Source organism: Boleophthalmus pectinirostris, unplaced genomic scaffold (genome assembly GCF_026225935.1).
Source record: "Boleophthalmus pectinirostris isolate CB_2022bp ecotype Guang Dong unplaced genomic scaffold, ASM2622593v1 HiC_scaffold_22, whole genome shotgun sequence".
Lineage (NCBI taxonomy): Eukaryota > Metazoa > Chordata > Actinopteri > Gobiiformes > Gobiidae > Boleophthalmus > Boleophthalmus pectinirostris.
The window spans coordinates 10,543,432-10,563,523 of record NW_026571190.1 but is presented as its reverse complement, the minus strand read 5'-3'; the positions used below and the strand labels follow the sequence as shown (position 1 = coordinate 10,563,523).

The 20,092-nt window shown below is 38.3% G+C and overlaps 1 protein-coding gene across 1 annotated transcript; it reads right to left on the bottom strand.

The window, feature by feature from the left end:
- Positions 1 to 4,437: 4,437 nt before the first annotated feature.
- Positions 4,438 to 19,286, bottom strand: LOC110167578 (dual specificity testis-specific protein kinase 2-like). The gene is given in 11 exon segments (XM_020932942.2): positions 4,438 to 7,373; positions 7,375 to 8,201; positions 9,874 to 9,967; positions 10,316 to 10,402; positions 11,333 to 11,416; positions 11,493 to 11,583; positions 12,277 to 12,359; positions 13,445 to 13,591; positions 14,249 to 14,297; positions 14,994 to 15,115; positions 18,989 to 19,286. Coding segments are annotated over 11 exon segments (2,097 nt in total). The 5' UTR covers positions 19,196 to 19,286; the 3' UTR covers positions 4,438 to 7,067.
- Between the last annotated feature and the right edge of the window lie 806 nt (positions 19,287 to 20,092).

Sequence of the window (20,092 nt, the reverse complement as noted above, 5' to 3'; positions counted from 1 at the left end):
CTTCAAGAGTGTTCTGTTGTAAAAGGGTGCAGAGGAAAGAGTCAAGTCAGACAGAGGAAAAGACGAAGAATGGGATGGAGGATGGAGTAGAGGGTTCTTTTGACCTTTTTGACCTTGGGGCTCAACTTTTTCTGTAATATGTAATCTGGGGCTCAATCTCATATTCATTGTTTTATATTCTTTTATATTCTATTTTGCTGACCTTAGGTGGGATGCAGTTGAGAAGGTCAGATGGAGCAGAGGATGCAGAATAGAGGGTCAGATGAAGCAGAGGATGCAGCTGAGAGGGTTGGATGGAGTACAGTATGCAGAATAGAGGGTCAGAAAGAGAAGAGGATGCAGTTGAGAGCGTCAAATGGAGTAGAGGATGCAGAATAGAGGGTCAGATGGAGCAGAGGATCCAGTTGAGAGGGTCAGGTAGAGTAGAGGATGCAGAATACAGGGACAAAGATGGAGCAGAGGATGCAGAATAGAGGGTCAGATGGAGCAGAGGATGCAGGTAGCATCCCGAGTACAGCAACATAAAGACAAACAAACATGCCTGCAGCAAGTTCTCCTATGAATGTGAATTTGTTGCAAAATGGGAGAGCGTGTAAACTTGATTTGAGAACTTATAGAACTTGTAGAACTTTGAACTTGCAATTGCCCATTTTCATACACAAGTGTATTGAATTTGCAGTCACACTGAAAAAAAACACACGAGTGCTTGAAAAAAATGTGCGCACTTTCAGAATGAAATTTTCACTTGTGGAAAATATTTGCACACATGGGAGAAAAATATGAATGAATGTGTAGATTGATAATTGTATAAATAGAGTGACAGCCACATCTATAATGACAGATCCAACCACAACTCAGCAACTGCAACTTCTCAAATGTGTCCCAGCAGATTCAAATCTGCATGCCTTGACTTTTACAACACAACATTTAGTAAAACCAATTTGCACTTGTAGAGAGGGGGAGGAGAGGACTGTTTTGCCTACTTTCATATTTCAAAGGTTTAATGCATATACTAGCACCACATGCTTTAAATGGACTGAAGCTGTTACGTTCTGTTGCATTCATAGAAAAAAATGTAAGAAGTGAAAGAGGGTAAATATTTAAACCTAAACAAAATATTTTTTCCTTTGTGTGCAGGTATCTGAACAGAGTCCAGTGAGCTCTCCCAAAGACCATCTGCTCCTGCACTTTAAGGACCCTCTTTTTGTCCCCCAGCAGTGACGTCTCTGTTGGACTGGCAGCTGCTCCGTACGGCGCTCTCTCCCTGGGCAGAGCTGGAGTTTGAGAACATCATCCTGACTGTGTCCTCAGAGGTGGTGCGGAACTCTCTGGGACAGGATCATGAGGGGCATTGCAGACCTGGCTGCTATCCCACCCAAGTTTAAAAGGAAGGAACAGTCACAGATCACGTAGAGCAGATTAATACGAACAGTTTAAGACCAAAATGATGATTGGGGTGACCATTTTTTCAATTGGTCAATAGAAGCTGGAGTTGATGGAGGTATAAGTGCATTTTGAAAGGAATGAAAGGAATAACTAAATAGAAAACCTTGATTTTTTGTTTTTTTTTTTGTCAGAAATTATTAATAAACATATTTATTTTATTAATCATAACAATAATTAGTGTTATTATTAATATAATATAATATGTATATTATAATAATTATTATTAATTAATTATTATAATTATTATTATTATCTTTTGTGTAAAAGACTGACACAGATCAGGATCAATGTGTTTGACCATCCCTTTTTGCCTCAAAAGATTGTTTAAAGGTTTTATAGTTATTAGTGTGGCAATGTTTAGAGAAATGCTAATCTTAAATGGGAGACAGCCATCACCCTTCCTTCTGTTAACAAATGAGTCACTCTACCACCAAGATGCCTCATCCTACCGACTTGCTTCCTTCCAAAAATATTCAAATTTTTTATAAAAATCTTTTAAAATTTTTACTGAATTTGAATATCTATGACGTACTATAACAAACTGGAAAACCTTCTGTAACTAAAGCCTTAAAGGTTCATTGTGTAACTTTTTCTGGTGGAGGGTCCGTCAAATGCTTTTCTTCATCGAGATATTATTGCTTTGTCTGTGTAGTGTGACTACATCTGGCCCCACGCTGGCACCAAAATATGTAGGAGAAATCTACATGGGCTCACAGCGTGATACCATGATGTAGGGGGGTAATTGATGTTACAGATTAGAATTTAGGGGTTCTAAGTTAAAGCAGCACTCACGTGGCCTTTGTGAGTGTTCGGCTAGAAGTAAATTTAGGGGCACCACTCAACAAATGTTGAGAAATATTACCAATCCAATTTAATCAATTACCTATGTTAATTAATTAATTAATAATTAATTACACAATTGATCTGAAGGTTCGTAAATTCTTGACCATATCAGTGACCTGCATATTTTGAAATGACATCACTGGAAATAACATCACTATTCACCAAAGCAAACTGTGGTTTATGGATATTTATTGACCAAGTTAAACAGAAGCATTTAAATATCAAATATGCAAATGAGTGTAGGTCGCTCTAAACTGGTGTCTAGAGATCTGAGATTAGGCATAAGAGTTATCTAAAGTTCTGTGCTGAGTCTAGATATACATTTGAATAGATATTTGAACATATGTATTCCTCTGATCTCTGACAGTGTGAGCCAATCATGTTATGAGAAGCGTCACAATGGGACAAAGGAGTATATGAAAAGTGGGCGCCCTCTTGTAGCCAACATACGATGTAGCTATGGCTGTTCTTGTAATTGTTTTGTCAGCACTTCAGAGATGTGTTTTTCAATACTGGAGTGCTATAAAGAAGGACAGCTTTGAATTAGAATGAACTCTAGCAGGTCTAAAGTCACTAGTCGAATATGCCAGGACAAAAGCAGGACTTAGCCTGTATGATTCTTTTTTTCAGTTGCTGGGGTTTAGCTAGTGACGACTGAGATGAGAAGCTCCTTTTTTGGTTTAGTGAAGCAAAAGATGAAATGATAACAAACAAGATGAGCAAACATATATATTAATAACTTAGAAGAACGAACACACCGCATTTCAGTCATAATCGGTTTATTGCACGCAGATTTCTAGTTTCACAAACAAACAGTGAAATGAACATGGTCCAACTTCAACATCACAAGAGCTTTCCAGTCTCAGTTTACTGCATAAACATTGCTAAATGAATGTTTAAAATGATTTGAATTAGTGCGACATCTTATTTTAAAAGTTGTATTAGTCTAGTCCATTTTTTATTTCTTTTTGCAAGTGTATGTCTGCATGATTTACATTGCAAATATTCCTGTTATGCAATGTTTTAGGGCTGTTCAATTGTAGAAAAAACATAACATCACAATTACTTGGTTCATTTTTGAAATTACACTTTTTTTTTTAAAAACATTCACTTACCACTTGAACCTGTAGAATATTATCATTTAGTGGTAAAGTTTTGGGCTTAGAGAAGACTTTGTTTTGAGATTGGTCGGATAATTATTTTTAATCATGATTCAGATTTGACTAATTGCAGCCTTACAGTGAACAGACAGACATTTAGCTAACTACCATCAATAGCACTGATCTGAATGAAGCACCATTTAGTGAAAGCTTTAAGTGTCCTGAACACAAGTGCAAAAATAAAGAATTTACATGAAAAATCAACCAAATAACACACAAACGATGCATTCCCATTCATTCTACTACAGTAAAAATGTACAAAGTCAGTCATTATTATTAAATGTATAAACAGTTCTCTCCGTGCTATACTGCTTATCAGTTAAAAAGTGCACTATGGAACTTTTCTGGTGGAGTGTCACCTGCTTGTTTCCATGGATATGTTCTATCAATCTCCAAAAGGTAACACCACCGGCACAGGTACAGGTAGATCTTTGCATTGCTTTTTATTTTTGTTGTTTTTATTTTGTTTTTTGCAATGAAACCATTTGTGATTAAATAAATGCAAGATAGAGGAGTTCAATGCCATACTGTGGAACATTAAAGGCAAGGCAATAACATCTCCATGGGGACAGGCAAACAGGTGGCGGAAAGTTACATAGTGCACCTTTAAACAAGATTAAAAAACTGCTTCACAAATTATTATTTACATAGCAAGGAAAAGGTCCATGAGTTTTAACCCATGCAATAGCAAAACACTGTTCAATTTCTTCTTTACAAACGGCAATCTGACACTAGCTTATCAGGGCGGAAGCTATATTACGATAACTTCTCGAAATTATTACAAGTATTGTTTAAAAAAATTACCAAAAATGTACAAATTGCAAAAAAGCAAACTTAGAATATTACCAGTGTGTAATTTCAGTGCGTAAATAAATAATAAATACATTTGCAAAAATATATTCAGGAGTATACAGTAGCAGTGCATGGCATGTTACAATCATCATCAGTATTATTTGCACAGGTCGTTTCTAGGAGAATTTTCAGTGCATTTTGTTTTTTGTTTTTTTACCCAATATCCTCATCAGATTATGGAGCTCAATCAAACCTTGGTTTAGAAAGTAACATTATTTTCCATATTTTCCATAGACAGATGGGAAAATGTCATATTAAGGGTTAAACATAAGTTTAAAAAAATCAGCTCTGGTGTAATTATAATGAAATACAATAATTTTAAAAAACATTTAGGCTGGCTCAGTATATTGCAATCAAATAGAAATCACAACTTGATCTGGTGTAATTGTATACTGCAAAGCTACAATTATTTAGCCTGATTCATCAGCTGGTTTCACTTTGTGGAAACCATCTAACCTCACAGCATTAGGATTTGTTTGCTTGACGATAGGCGGGTACTTTTTTTTTTATTTAACAAATTGCTGCTATATGGTCGTGACATATGTAATGCGCCAAATTCCATAGGAAGAAGGGTAATAACATCTTTCCTTGATTCTTGATAAAATTCAAGCATACATGCTCTTTGTTCCAGCTTTAAAACTTCGATCTCGGGACACCAACACAGAATGTCTGTCATCCATCTCACCCACTTTGTTTACTGTGGTGTTATACCACAAAAGGGACCCAGACAGGGGCTTGAGTTTGACGTCATGGCTTCACAGCTCTTTGTTGATTGGCCGGTGCACGATCTACAACTTCTGGAGTTTTTGCAAACCGTCTAGTGTATTTTGATTCCTGACCTAGTCACTGGAGAGAAATGAAATTGACCGGAGGCACTAGGTGGCACCAGCCTGGCTAACAATTATTTGCAAATCTTTCTTTTTAAGAAGAAAACTCTCTAACTTAGATATTTACTTTTTAGTCTTTTTCACTTTCAGATATGCACTGTGAACTGAATCCTAAACTGAAAACAAATTCTCAATGCAATCATACTTTATTCCCAAAACCATGTAGCCCTGATAACTTTGTAATCAACATTAGTGTTTTTATGTATTGATAAAAACATTTAAACAATTAAACCCTTAATAACAATTAAAAGTCTATGGAAAAAATGTAATTACAAATGTACTTTCAGAGCCACTTCTCCTTCCACCTTTGAGCTACATTTAACACATTAGTCCTGACCATATACAATAGTTGTTCGCTTTCTATTCTCTTTCAGACCAGCAGGTAGTGCCGTCGTAATCACCTCTGTCTCTACACAGTCTGAACACAGGTATGGATAAAGGTACAATTTATTTTCCGCATGAGAAACTTTGAATACCTAGCTGGATGATTAGACTGCTCTACTTGATTCTATCCATGGGTTTTAGAATGATGAAAAGTTAGGACTGTTGCCATAACAATTAACAATTCAAATCAAAATATTATTATCTTTTTAACGGTCAACCGTCCTCAACATGGCACCATAAACAGGAACGAGACGGTAATCCCTCATTCAAGCATGATTCAGTGTGGAGAAGGTTTTAGTGGTGGTCATCTAGGCCCGTTTTCAATTTGGTGGCACTGTCTTGAGGCACTAGGCTTCATCTTAGTCCGAGTTAACTAAATCCACTCCACAAAGGGAAGAGTCTTAGAGTTAAACTGCACTGCCCTTGTTTACTAGCTGACATCATTATGGGTCATTATGCCCGATATGTATTGGATGTCTCACCTATAGCATTGTTAGCATTTGATTTGCTTGCTGTCTCCTTATTCCAAGTGTTCAGGACACTTATGTAAACACCTGGTAGATTTAATCTGTTCTAAGAGCTTTCTTCACTTCTCAGAAAGAATCCCTCTGAACAGAAATGGTGGAGTATAGTATAAATCCTAGTGCCTCAAGCCAGTAACACGAAATGGAAAATGGCTTCTGCATGAAAGCCAAAATGTCTCGATTACAAAAGCAGTGTCCAGATGACAACAGTTGAAACCCTCTCTAAACAAAACGAAAAGCTGAAACCCATGAATAGAATAGTTTTTTGCATTTGAGTGTATTAAACATAATTGACAATACCCAGTCAAAAACAATATTTGTACTTTGCAAACAGTGAAGGATTGACAATTGCCTCTGCAGCGTCAGATGGGAATGTGTTGGAAGTGTAATGAGCAGTGTTGATTGTCTGAGGGAGAAGTCTGTGCTAACAAGATGCTCGTGAGCTCTGGTATTGAGAATTAGTTAGAAAATGCTCTTTGTAAACTCCTGTAAAATGTACTGTATGTAAAATATTTTGTATGTAATAAGTTAAGATCTGTGCTGTAGATGGTTGAATAAGTAACTTATTTCGTTCTACTGTTTATTTATTACAGCTTTTTATTGATACTGTAGATCAAAAATTTTGGTTTAAAATAAAAATGTTGGTAGGGAATTATCCCGCTTCAGGGTTAGTGTGTCAGTGGCATAAAATATTTCAATATTATAACTGGTTGCGATATCTCACTAGCACAAATTTTGGTACCGTGACATCGGGTGACATTGGACATCTGGTTTAAAATAGACAACAAATCAAGGTACAAATCAGCCAGATCTGCCAGTTATTTAATGCAGTATATATCTATCTAAAAATCATTCTAATCATGTAAACCCAACCATTTGATTCAGACTGTGTAGTAACACTTATAGAGGCTTTCCACTGCTGTCCTGTCTGCTTACATTCTATGCTTGTTTAAACTGTGCTTGTTTAAACACTATGTCTGAGCCTCTGGTAGCGGCAGCCCTGGTTCCCGCGGTACACAGGTTACTGCAGTTACCCCATTCGTACCCCTACACAGTAAAGCTTTGGCCGCGCTGTTCGTTGTAGATTCAGACCCGCTCCCTCCCGATATCGTCCCATTTAAATTCCAATTCCCTCTTTGCTTCGGTATGGACACTCTTCTCCTCTCCACAGCTGCAGTCGTCATTCCGGTCGAACCACGCAGGCAAATCGATGGTAAACTCAGTCCAACCAGGCAGCAACCTGGACAGGAAATGACATCATCACTCTGCTCCGTGCGAGTCCGGATTGTACAGGGGTGCAGCTGGAGCGTAGCCTTTTGACTGCGTTCCTACTCCGACCCACTGCGCGAAAGTTTGGTTATTGTTGTCCATTCGCGGCAAAGGAGGCAAAGTCGGAGGTCCATTTGAAATAGGGATGCGCCAGCAGTTAGTTCGTAGGCAAGAAGAGGCAGAGGTAAGGAGGGGTATGGCGGTTGAATTTGATTCTGCGCATTCTGGAGATTTTGTACAGTCCATAGGCTCGATTTGAATGCTATTCTCTTCCTCTCCCTCGTCTTCCTCGTCCAATCGCTCTAACGAAACCATGTCCAATTCAACAGGTAAACTTGTATCCTCTCTCCTCACCTCTTCACTCACTGCATTGCTATCAGCTGCTTCGAAATTCAAATCATTTTCTTCGATTTCTACTTTAGTTTGTTCGTCATTTCGTTTCTTATCTTTCTCGCTTTGCAAAACGACTGTCCGGCTCAGCTCTGGCGTACATGGCAGCGACTGACACCTCCTAGGGGGCGCTCTAACACCAGGAGATGATCTGAATAGATGCGGAGACATGCACGGATCCCTCAGAGCAGGCAAAGTAAATGTTAAACTTATCACAGATTTGCTTGGCGTGTCTAAGAGTTTGCATTTGCCCCCGTTTAAGTCCTGTCTCAGGGAGAATGGGTTGACTCGAGCCGGAGTTCCGACCAGAGGAGGGGTGAGGAGAGAGGGCGGCAGCATGTCCGACTGACTTCGGGCTAGACCCTTTTGTTGTTGTTGGACACAGTTGCCATGGTGACAGGGTGAGCTGCGGTGGCGGTACGGGCTCATGTCGGTGACCCCTGGCTCTGTGGAGAAGAAAAGAAGGATTTTAGTCCAGATATTGGTTTTGATTTATATTTTAATCTGCAGATAAATGTGATGGATTAAGGATAGAAAATTCATATAAATGTGTAAGGTTTACGGTCTGTAATAGTGTACTACAATAATGATGGCACTCCAGGTAAAAGATGTCTGTGTAATCTCTTGCAAAATAATATGTAATTCTGTCAACTAGACATAAGTCTTTTTTTTCTGTTTTCTGTTCTGTTTCAGTTTTTTTTCTGTTAGAGTGAATATGTTTTATCACTCATCAAAGTGTCTTTGTCTGTTGTGATGAAGCTCTGGTAAGGGACTGGCTTAAAGGGCCCATCTCATGCAAAATCAACTTTTCAGAGCTTTCTACCTTCTCAGGGTGACGTGTGGGCCTTGTATATGTCACCGAAGTGTTTTTTAGATTGATTCTGCCTTTTTTTAACAAATTGCAGCGTATTTTTACCACCCTCCCATATGACAACGAACTAAAGCTGCTACAACGATGACGCGGCCAGCTACACCTATGACGCGTTTGACGTAGCAGAAGGTGCTTTGCACCCTCCCCCGCTCCACCACCTCCGCCCCGCCTCCACCGCGCATCAGCTGACAATTCCCACATGAACACCTAAACAAAAGTGACAGCATAAACTAATTGTTCTACACTGCAGTAAACACGATATAATAAGTTTATCTACTAGTGTTTATTAATACTTTACCAATCAGTAATGTTCAGCTGATGTTGACGCGGTGCTTGAGCTTCCTGCACCTCCAAGTCCTCATCTGATTCTGGGTCCAACACATAAGGCTGAACCATGATGAATAAAAGTTTATTCCTACCACTATCAGGGCACACGCCTGTCTCCCCCTCCCTCCCTGAGATGGGCGGAGGAAGGGTGGCTCACTCAGAGCCTACGTCAAGTTTGGAGGGCGAAGCCTGTGCTTTCTCAGGACGGGGGGAGGGATGAGCAATATTCGGCATTTCATAGTTCCTGGTCTGTGACTGTCTCCAAGAAATCAGTAAGATTTCAGAACTATTGTGTAATGGATGTTCCAAAACCCAAATTGTGCTTGTATATGTGCAGAAGATACAATGTGAAAAGAGTTATTTTGCATGAGATGGGCCCTTTAAATATTTGGAAGGATCAAATTACACTGAAACTAACACACCCTAGTTGTTTACAGTAAGGAATATTTGTATTAGTTCACTCCATTTAAGGTGTTAACTGTCACAAGTCATATTTTGAATAATCGTCCATGCCCCTGTAGTCTTCTAGCACCTATTAGCTTACTCTGACTATCTCATGGTAAACAGATTGACAAATTTTGACAAAAATAAAACATAATAAAAATGTACATATTCACAAACCTCAGCAAAGCAATTTTAAAATAAGGAAATCTGAAATGAAACCACTAATCATAGTCAAAGCGACTTAGCCTCCATAATGCCTTTGAACTCTCAATATTTGAAAAGTATATGGAAAAAACAAATGGAAAATGTACTTCCAGAATCAAAGCATGGGGTCACTGGTCAACCTTACACAAGTTACTAATCCAGGACCTATGGCATTTTGTGTATTTGTCATTATGAAATGCAAACAAAAACATACAATTTGTTATTAGTTTCACATTCTGAAAACCTTACAGTCTAATTTTATCATGATTTACCAAGTGCAATGGTTTTGTCCTTCTCTTCCTCAAGATTCATTCCCTCCAAAGAAAAGACGATGTCGCAGAAAGTGGGTCGCCTCTCCGCACACATCTGAAGAACAGAGCATAAACAAAACAGACAGGACTCTGGAGTTAGATCATTTTACTTTAACATTCAGAGACAAGAGTATTATTTTTGTATAATGATTTTGTATATTTATGAAGAATTGTTGTGTGGGAGGATGGGATACATAGGCTTGTGGACCGAGTCCTATATAGGATTGTACTGTTAACCATAAGCAGGGTTCAAGAGAGATCGAGAGAGACATCGCTGATTACTCAAACATGCCTGGATGACATCTAAAATCTCTCCAGGCACATTTTTGATGAGGAAACATTAGATCATGGTAGAAAGCTCTAAAAAGTCAATTTTGAGATCTTTTCTCACACATGTACTCACATTACAGCAGGTCACAGCAAGGCTGAAGAACGCAGAGGGACAATCTCCAACCATGTTTTCAAACGCCACCACATCAAGTCCAAAGTCCTACATACACAGAGATACAAAATAAAGTGGACAGAACCCAGCATAAATCTAAATGTATAAAACTCAACTGGTCCAATAGGTCACATTCCCGTGACATCCCAACTGTAGAATTCCTATAGTTTTGAGCTGGAGGATAGATTAAAATTTTATGATAAAAATTGCTGTGAAAATGCAGATTTGTTGACCTGGTTTATGGTTAATGTTTCTGTAATTACTTGTGCTAGCCACATGAAACAAAAATTGGCACAATGTTTAAGCTCTCTTCTATAAGTATATATTTTTTTCATAATAACTTCAGAAAGGTATGGCATTATTCATCGCCAAACATGATCCTTGTGAGATTAATGTGGCAGGTTTGTGGAGCCATTTCCTATCATCGGTTTCAAAAACAATACATCTCCTCCTAAGCCCCTGTGCTTCATCTCTTCTAGCACATGAACACAACACAACAAATGTGAGCGATTATGACAAAAATTAATTTGTCAATATTCTCTAAGAATCTCCCAAAAACAATTCTGATACTTGATCTGTCTGTTCTTGTTGAAAAGTACTAATTTATAGAGGGATTATCAGACTACATATCTTTGCGCTCTACTGCGCATGTCTCTTGCAGATTTCAGCAGATTTCAGGTTCCCCTGTTGGGCAGGGCTAGTTGTGTCGATCAGGTATGAGTGGATGTCCAGCTACTGAAGTTTGAGACACTTCTTCTCTTCATTTACACACTGACCTACATTTAATGCATACCAGTCAATAAGATGTATCCCACTCACTAATGTCCATTTAGCATCATAACTTATTTTATCACACTGTTCGATAAACTGTTTTATTGTGCTGACAACATAGCTGCACTCAGGCTGTGCATGCATCCACTGTATTGGTAAACAAATAATCGGTCTATACTGTGATATCTATATCTGAATGTGTCATACCTCTGTCCTTGGTAAGAAGTCAGGATCTGCTTCAATTCTGGCAATAATCTCACACAAAATGATGCCATAAGCAAACACGTCCACCTGAACAGAACAGGTTAAATATAATTTCATACATCAGCCTTCATACATTGCAGGCTGTAATTATTTTTGTATTTACCTTCTCGTCGTAAAGCTCTCCTCTCAGAACTTCTGGGGCCATCCAGTAGGGGGAGCCAACAATGGCCAGAGGTTGCTTATTCACACCACCACTAGAAAACCACAATCAAAAATAGTATCAGTATTCAGTTATTCAGTAATCACTAGTCATTTTGAGTACACACAATTATAAACCAGAGATTGAATAAATACATTTTATTCTTTGGCATGGCGTGAGCTGAGAAGTCGTTATTTTATTCTCTCGTATTACTCTCTCTCGTAGTATTTATTTCATTGTATTGCCTTGTTTTATTCTGTTAGTCTATGCCATTTTTGCAGTTCTTATTTGGTTTTTAGAAGTTTTTATTCTTTTTTCTAGTCATCACTTAATAATCAGGATGCATATGGAAGTAATGACCACTGCAAACTGTTTAAAATGAACTATGTTTTTTCATGTTTTTAAGATGTTAATAATCAGATACAGCACCTTCAAGGATCGGATGGGGTCTTCTATATTTTATATAAAAGCTGTTAAGCCCGTAGTTTAGACCTCTACAAATATGTTCTGAAATGCATGGGATTGTGTAGCTTAGTTCATATTTTTGAATAAACCAAACAGATTTTCTTAATAACGACCGGTGGAGCTGACAAAGAATCTTTAATTTCATGTGAGCTACTGTGCAGCACTGTTATAAAATACAACACATACATGGATTTGCTTTAGATTTGCTTTAGATAAGTGAATGTATTGCACTAACATAACTAAAACTAATTAGAATCTTTCTCATTCTCTCTGTGTCACTGACCTGTAGTCTGGGATCTTCTCTGCCAGTCCAAAGTCTCCGACCACAGCAGTGAACATCCCACTGTCACAGCGCACCAGGCAGTTCTACAGGGACAAGGATGTGTATGAATACACTGCAAACTCTAGTGTGCCAGCGTCTTTTAAAGGGCCCATATTACGCTATCTTCTGATCTGTGTTATAATGTTATTTCCTCATCACAAACATGACTTTTGTCTTGTTTCATTCATACATGTTTAACACACAAGGCTGAGTTCTTCTCTCAAACAGAAAACACTCAGTTCCACCTTGTGGTGTCATGAGGTAATAAAAGAAGTGCTCCACTGTGTTTTTAAACTCCATACAGCTTCACTAGAATCATTTGGATGATTTCAGCCCTGGAATTGCCAGTTTCCACTGAACTAAAGCTTAAGCTTTGGAGATGTAGACAGACTAATAACAAAACACAACTCCAGGTACGTTTTTGAAGAGATAACAATATTATAATGTGGCTTAAAGCTCAACAGTCAGTTTTGCATAATATAGGACTTATTGAATATTTTAGACAGCAGTTAAATTCTGCAAAAGACACCTTATAGCACTGGTGGAACTATTATCAACCCTTCTTTTGTCTTATTAATGTTTTCTGTAGTTATAGGTTGTCCTGTTTTCTATTGCACAAATTTGTGAAAATAAAGTTCATCTTGAAACATTGATCAACCAAAGTGAAAAGTCTCAGACAGCCTGTTTCATTATGCTTAAACATTATAAGCAGCTGTTACCGATGCAACCGATGGGTTTGCAAAGGTTTAACAGGAGGAATAAATAGAATAGAGACATTCAATGTTTCATTTCATCATCGTTAATGAGGAAACAAGCTACACATCACTCCCCATATGAAGCCCACTCCCCACTATCCTTGTGTCTTTCTCTACCTCTCCCCCTCTTTTCCCTCCTTGGAACCTCCAAGGTGAGGTCACTGTTGAAGTCAGCATTATTCCTTTGCTGTGAAAATACTGTATATACCCTCCTCCATTTCTCTGTCCCCTTCTTTCTCTTTCTCTTTCTCGCTCTCTCTCTGTTCTTTCCTTGGAGGTCACGTCTCTATGGAATATCCCTTTACTGTGAAGATGCTGCAGTCCTCCTCCTCCCCCCTCATCTCTTCCTCCCTCTTCCCCTCCCTCCCTCTTACCTTAGAGGTGAGATCTCTGTGAAATATCCCTTTGCTGTGTAGATACTTGAGTCCTTGTGCGATGTCCAGAGACAGGCCGATCCTCACACTCCATGACAGGTACAGGTCACTGTCCAACAACTGCTCCAGGTTCCCACCATTTATGTACTGCAAGACAGGCAAATACAGAGCTAATTAAAGGATCTCTATTTTTCCACACATATTTTGTCCCAGTACAAATATTTTGTATAAGCAGCTCTTAGGGTAAAAATGTGAATGAAGAAGTAACACTGGTGCACTGTTGATGTTGATGTGATTGCAAAACTCCACCTTGGCATCTGAGAAAAACTCTGATAAACTCATCACTGTGAATAATTAGGATGTTCAGAATGCATGACATAATCCTGTGCTATTAACCCTGTAGTTTAGACCTCCACAAACATGTTCTGAAATGTATGGGATTCTTGCTTTAGTTTAACAATAAACCAAACTCTGACTATAACAAGGTATTTTACCAAAATTGTTCAGATACAAAATTTTTCCCTATATTTCGCAAAGTACTCACACATAGTAAATCTTGAACAAAAGCTTACACTAAACATATGGGAGACACATCTTCATAAAATATTAACCATAGATGCAGTGATATTGGGACATGTGGAGAGATAGCAGCGTCATGAATCATTTATGTTTTCAGACTCCAAAACGCAGCTGTCCAGGTCTGACTCTGTCTCCAGACGTTACCATGGAAACCACCCCTCTGCAGAGAGCACGTCGATGGACTGATAATAAAAATAAAAGATTTAAAATGAGAAAGATACATACCTCTGTGAGAGCATGGAGCTGGCCTTCGTGAACGCAGACGCCCAGAAACCTGAAGATACAATGATTATTGTTATTAAATAAGAAATAGGTCAAACAAACCCATGTAACAGCAAAATGATAATCCCTATTCCATATATTTTCTATAATTTAATATAGTATGGACAACAGCATGGTCTTCCAGGCATTGCTATAAATATTATACTGTACTTAAATTGCCCAAATTCTATCCCATATGATTTAATCTAATATGTTTTATTGTCTGAGAATCAGGAAGTAACACTGATGTAGCTGGCCAGTTGCTATAGTTACATGATGGCAAAACTCCACCCTGAATTCTAAAAGTTATGAAAAGCTCTTAGAAACTCATCATTGTGTATAATTAGGCAGTTCAGAATGCATAAGGTAAGTGAGGAATACCTTTGGACCACTGCAAACTGTTTAAAATGAACTAGTTCTGTGTTTCATGTTTTTAAGATGTTAAAAATCAGGTACGTCAAGGACGTAGTCAACTAGAAATCAACAAGAAAATCGACTAAAGTTGACTAAACACATGCTCTGTGCAGCAAACAATGAAAATGGAAATGGAAAATGCCCTGACAAAAGCTCGCAAGTATTTACCCAACAGCGAAGGAATAATTTCATGACATACTGTAAATGAGTGAGCTGTATATAATTAATATACATAAATGGTTCATATATTTACCCACTTGAGTATTAAGGAAATACAATGGCATAAATGGTTTACCTGAGTATGTTTGGGTGGCAGAGTCTGTTCATGAGCTGCACCTCTCTCAGCATATTGGCTTTATTAGAGGCCAAAGTGTTCATCTTCAGAGCCATGACTTGGCCTGTGATCCTGTGCTGCACCTGCAAGACACAAATAAGCAAATGGTTAGTAAAAAATAAACCTGCTTTCAGTAAAATTATTAGTTTGCAATGATGAGATAATACATGTTTCTATGTACTTGTCTGAATATTTGACCATTAAATAACATGATGCTTAATCATTGTCTTTTTGCCACATCAAGTAGACCCCATTCAGGGTGCTTTTGTCACATAAAAGAGAGGCAGTATATACCAGTGTAATTTATCATTTGTTGAAATTACCTTAATTTGATTGATGGATATTTTAGTAAGCTTGCCTATTCAGCCTCATTACATGTAGGACTCTGCTGGTTTTTTGTGTGCAAGGAAAATAGCTGAATTACATAAACAGAGGATATGTAGCCTATGATCTTAATTTTTTAACAAATTAACTACAAATACAACTGACAGAAGGTGCCTTAACCTCCATATAGAGGACATAAACAATATTTCCTAATTGTGAGTATCTGCTCAGGTCATGCCTCAGAACCTCCATTCACTCCCTGAACTGCAGAGGCTACACTAGCACTGATTCATGATTGGCTGCAGATATTGGGGTTTAGGGTTTTAGTCGTATAGGACCAGGCAGACCAAAATGAGAGACTATGTGGGGCTTATTCTGTTTTCTAATTGGATCAGATAATGCTTATGAAATAGTAAATAAAAAAACATACCCTCCTTAAACAAGATTTACATACATATGCTTGTTGACATGAAATGTTTAAACAGATCTACATCATTTATGAGAAATACTGCAATTAGGAGGACCTTATCCCTGTTACAGTAGCACCAGTCTATTGCCTGTCTGTGACCCTGTAGCCTCGTCTCCAGCCCTGATCCATGCAGTGTGGAATAGACAGGTCACTGACAGAGCTTCAGAGTTTAGCTGTCTGGACCTGCCCGAGTCCAGATATAGTCCTGCTATAGTCCTGCTGAAGTCCTCCTGTGGTCCTGCTGTAGTCCCTCAGTTCGGTGGAGAGTGCAGGGGTATTAATAGAGCTCTAATAGGATTTCTGGATTTCCCATCACCGCTACTGATCTGCTCAAATCCAGCACCGTGACACATACACTGTCAAGAAATACAAACTAGACCACACTCTAGACCTGGTTTTAACTTGGTTAGACTTTTCAAAAATGCACAAATCCACCTGTCTACTTGCTAGCACTCATACTTCACCGCAAGAAAGTTCTGGGTTCAGTTTCTTTCTGCGCAGAGTTTGCATATGTCTCCTTGTATCTGGGTGGGTTTCCTCCGGGCACTCCGGTTTTCCCGATAAGCCAAAAACATGCACCATAGGTATCCACTGCTCCTGACATCTTGTCCCAGTGGGATTGAAAGATGGGTCAAATGCAGAGAGCAAATTTCCCTAAGGTGGACAATAAAGTGTACCTTAACCTTAAACTTCGATTCAGTGCTACTACAAGGAATGCAAGACTTATTGCAGTCATATCAGGATTCTATTGACCAATTGCTCAGACTGGAATTTCCTCTCTAAACAAGAAAATATTCAGTCTTATTCTGTCATTAATACACCTCTACAAACATCTGAACATCTAATTCTTGTATTAGCTTAGCAGTTCAGATTTCATTCTTTCTCTCAAATGTTACTGCTCCTTTGGTGTTTTAAAAAATATTATATTAAAAGATTATATTTTGTCCAAAATTGTTCAGTCTTAACTAGTACATTGGGTTTGGTCCTCTTGGTTTAGTTTAGTTCCTGAAAACAATATGCAATATGTTCAAAATGTAATAGGAGTCCTGAAAAATGTTGAGCGTCTAATCAACTTATGCATGTTTAGAAGGATTTGTCAACATGCCAAAGAATTTAAGTCAGTGAGTTTTGATGCTCAAGATCTTTTTTGCATTAAATAGTTGCTGTATTATTAGCTACAAAATAATGTGCTGAGCATTATCTACTAACCAGCCAACCCCACCAAAGCATCTCAAATATGTCCCTTTAAAACAGTGGCCCATCCCTGTAACTGCTTTGTTAGTGTGTGCATTTGGGGAGGGAAACTTTGATAAGAGCTTCAGGAATGTGCTACACTGACTGAGTTCAAAGGGAATTCAATCATTCAACAAGAGCAGTGGCATTTATGTATAACTCCAACTTTGAGCCACAATTCCCCAATTCAATGAAGAAAATACGATTATAATGTGAAATACTGTTAAAAAAAACCACACACACATATAATGAAAATTTTAGCTATAGTAATATCAATTTTTTCAGTTAAATGTTTCTCCAGGTTGTACTCTGTGTACTTTGAATTACTTTGCATACGAATTGTGCTCTACAAATAAACTTGCCTTGCCTTGCCTAGCCATAGCTGCCCTCCCCTCCTCTGAACTAAAGGGCCCCATGTTCATGTGTGTAACAGTAATCTGCTTATTCCGCACAGGTTCTGACCCCACTCTCACAACACCCTGACCCACTCACAAAACACACACAAGCAACAATGCATGACAATACATACTTTCTAAAGATATAGTTCTTATGTATGTAACGTTTCTGGGTATACTCCTGCTTGTCTCCATGGAGATGTCATGTTCCACATTATGGCAAACAAACAGCACATCTATCTCCATAGAGACAAGCAGGTGATGCAGGCAGACCAGTTACAGGTATGATCTGTGGAAAGAGTCAACCCTACATTAAGAAACCACGAGAAGATATATTTTAGCAATTCAAAAGATATGTTTAATGGCTGCCATATGAGTCTCCAAACAACATGGCAACAGTGATTCGGTAGTAACATTTTAACCAGATTAATGTTATACAAAAAATACAGAGAGGTATTTCATCATTATCCATCTGTGTCCTCAGACCTGGATTTAGTTGAAGGAAATGGCACCTCAAATTAGAGACTCATTCTGCTTGCTGACTGGTCTTGGGAATTAAAACCCCAAATTATAATACAAATAACTTTGCAATCATGTCCATGTTTTTGTAAGAATAAATCAACATTACAGCTGTTATCACTAAAACAATAATTGATGTTTTGTTTCTGGGGACACAGTGATGTTATGTTTGAATACAAATTCTACAAACCCTTCCTTTAAATGAAACATTATTTTATTAAAAACAATTGCTTTATTTATTATTGCTTTATTAACAGTTGCTTTATTCACAATTATAAAAACTTTTTCTATTTTACATAAGTTCAGTGCTTGATACAGTGAGTAACTCAATTAACCTGTGCATTCAGACCACACTGTCTCGCCTCTGCGTGCAGCCTCCTCCAGCTTTACTTAAAAGGATTGACCATTTGACTCTCTAAAGGTGAGAGGGCATGGACAGTGCGGAGTAGTTAAGAATATCAACGTCGAGCCTCTGCAAATATAACCTTTATAGTCCTGTTTTAGGAAAACCTGACAGGAGCAGTGAACTACCGCTGTACAATGCTCAGGAACCAGATCTCCAGATCTTGAGCTAGTCTTGGTTAGGACAACCTTAGCTGGAGCATTTGACCTATTGTGCATATTCTGGGTTGATGGTGGAAACTGGAGTGCTTGGAGAAAATTCACCCAGACAGAGAGAACATGCAAACTCCACAAAAAAGGCCCAGCAGTCAAACCTGGATTCTTACTGTGAGCCAGGTTTTTTAAATGTATTGATTCTTTTTTATTTAACCAGGTTAGTCCCACTGAGATTTGGCATCTATTCGGTATCCTGACCCCAGAAGGGAAAGGACGCCTACACAGAAATGGGGAGACACCTACACAGACATGGGGAGAAGGACCTTCCAGCTATGAGGCTCTGTTCCACAGTGCTGCCCCTTGAAGCACCCATATTCTTCAGTTGAACTAACTTGTACCGACTTAAATTTTCTCACATTTTGATCAGCTGAACTTGAAACATAAATAAATCCACATACCTTGAAGACCTCGGAGAAGAATCCCGATCCTATTTTTTCGCAGAAGAAGTCATCAATCCTTGCCAGACTGGACACAGCGCTCCTCAGGGCTCTGTAGGATGAAGGCCGGACTCGATTTGGAGCATGGATACTGTGAAGAGGAAGGTCGTCTGCCCCCATGTGACCTTCCTCTGGGTCACAGAAGCAGCATTCATTACGATAGTCCATTCTGCCAGGGGAATACCAGGACTACCACTATGCAATTTGTTTAATCTCAGACAAAAATCCAAAAAGTTAAGGTTTAGTAGTCCTTTTAGAACTGGTGATGGCGACTATGAGCGACATTGTATAGTGTAGAACTTGGCAGACTGCAGCAGCTTCCACATCACTACCAGGGCTATACCAGAAATACTACTATACAATTCGCCTAATCTTGGCCAACATTTCAAAAAGTTAGGGTTTGGTAGTCCATTTAAAATTGTTGATGGCAGATAGGAATGTCATTGTGCCAAAAAAATGTTGAAAAAAATCCTCTTTGAAGACTGTAGCAGCTTCCACATCACCAAAAAATATATATCATTATTGATTACTGTAACCAAAGCTAAACTAAAATGCACTTAGGTAGAAATCATTTTAAAACAGATTTTATAGGTCACAGTGTTAAAAAACTATGCAAAGATTATTAATTGTGAATCGAAAAATAATCCACAATATGCAGTATGTAGTAGTCGCTTCCAAGTATACATAAAACATATATAGATGAAACCGAACAAAGACTGAGAATGACTTCTTGTATTAGCAAAGAGCAAAAAAAAAATTAAGCAAATGGTGGTTGTGGTAACTAAACCGAAAAATCTTCGCTAAGATTATATATTCTGAAAATGAAAGAAGAAAATCCACTTAGCGAATAGTAGCAGGATTACACCAAGAGAGACATCTTGCAGTGTAGTTTCTTATCCTTGAAGATAAATGAACCAAAATATAAATCCATAGTCAGAACTCAAAATGGTTTAAATCAGACTTTAAAAAAAAATCTTCTGTTGATGGTTTAGCATTGGCCCGTGTCTTCACATGACATTAGTTTGGAGGGTGGTGAAGAGTATCTGTGGTCAGCTGACATCATTA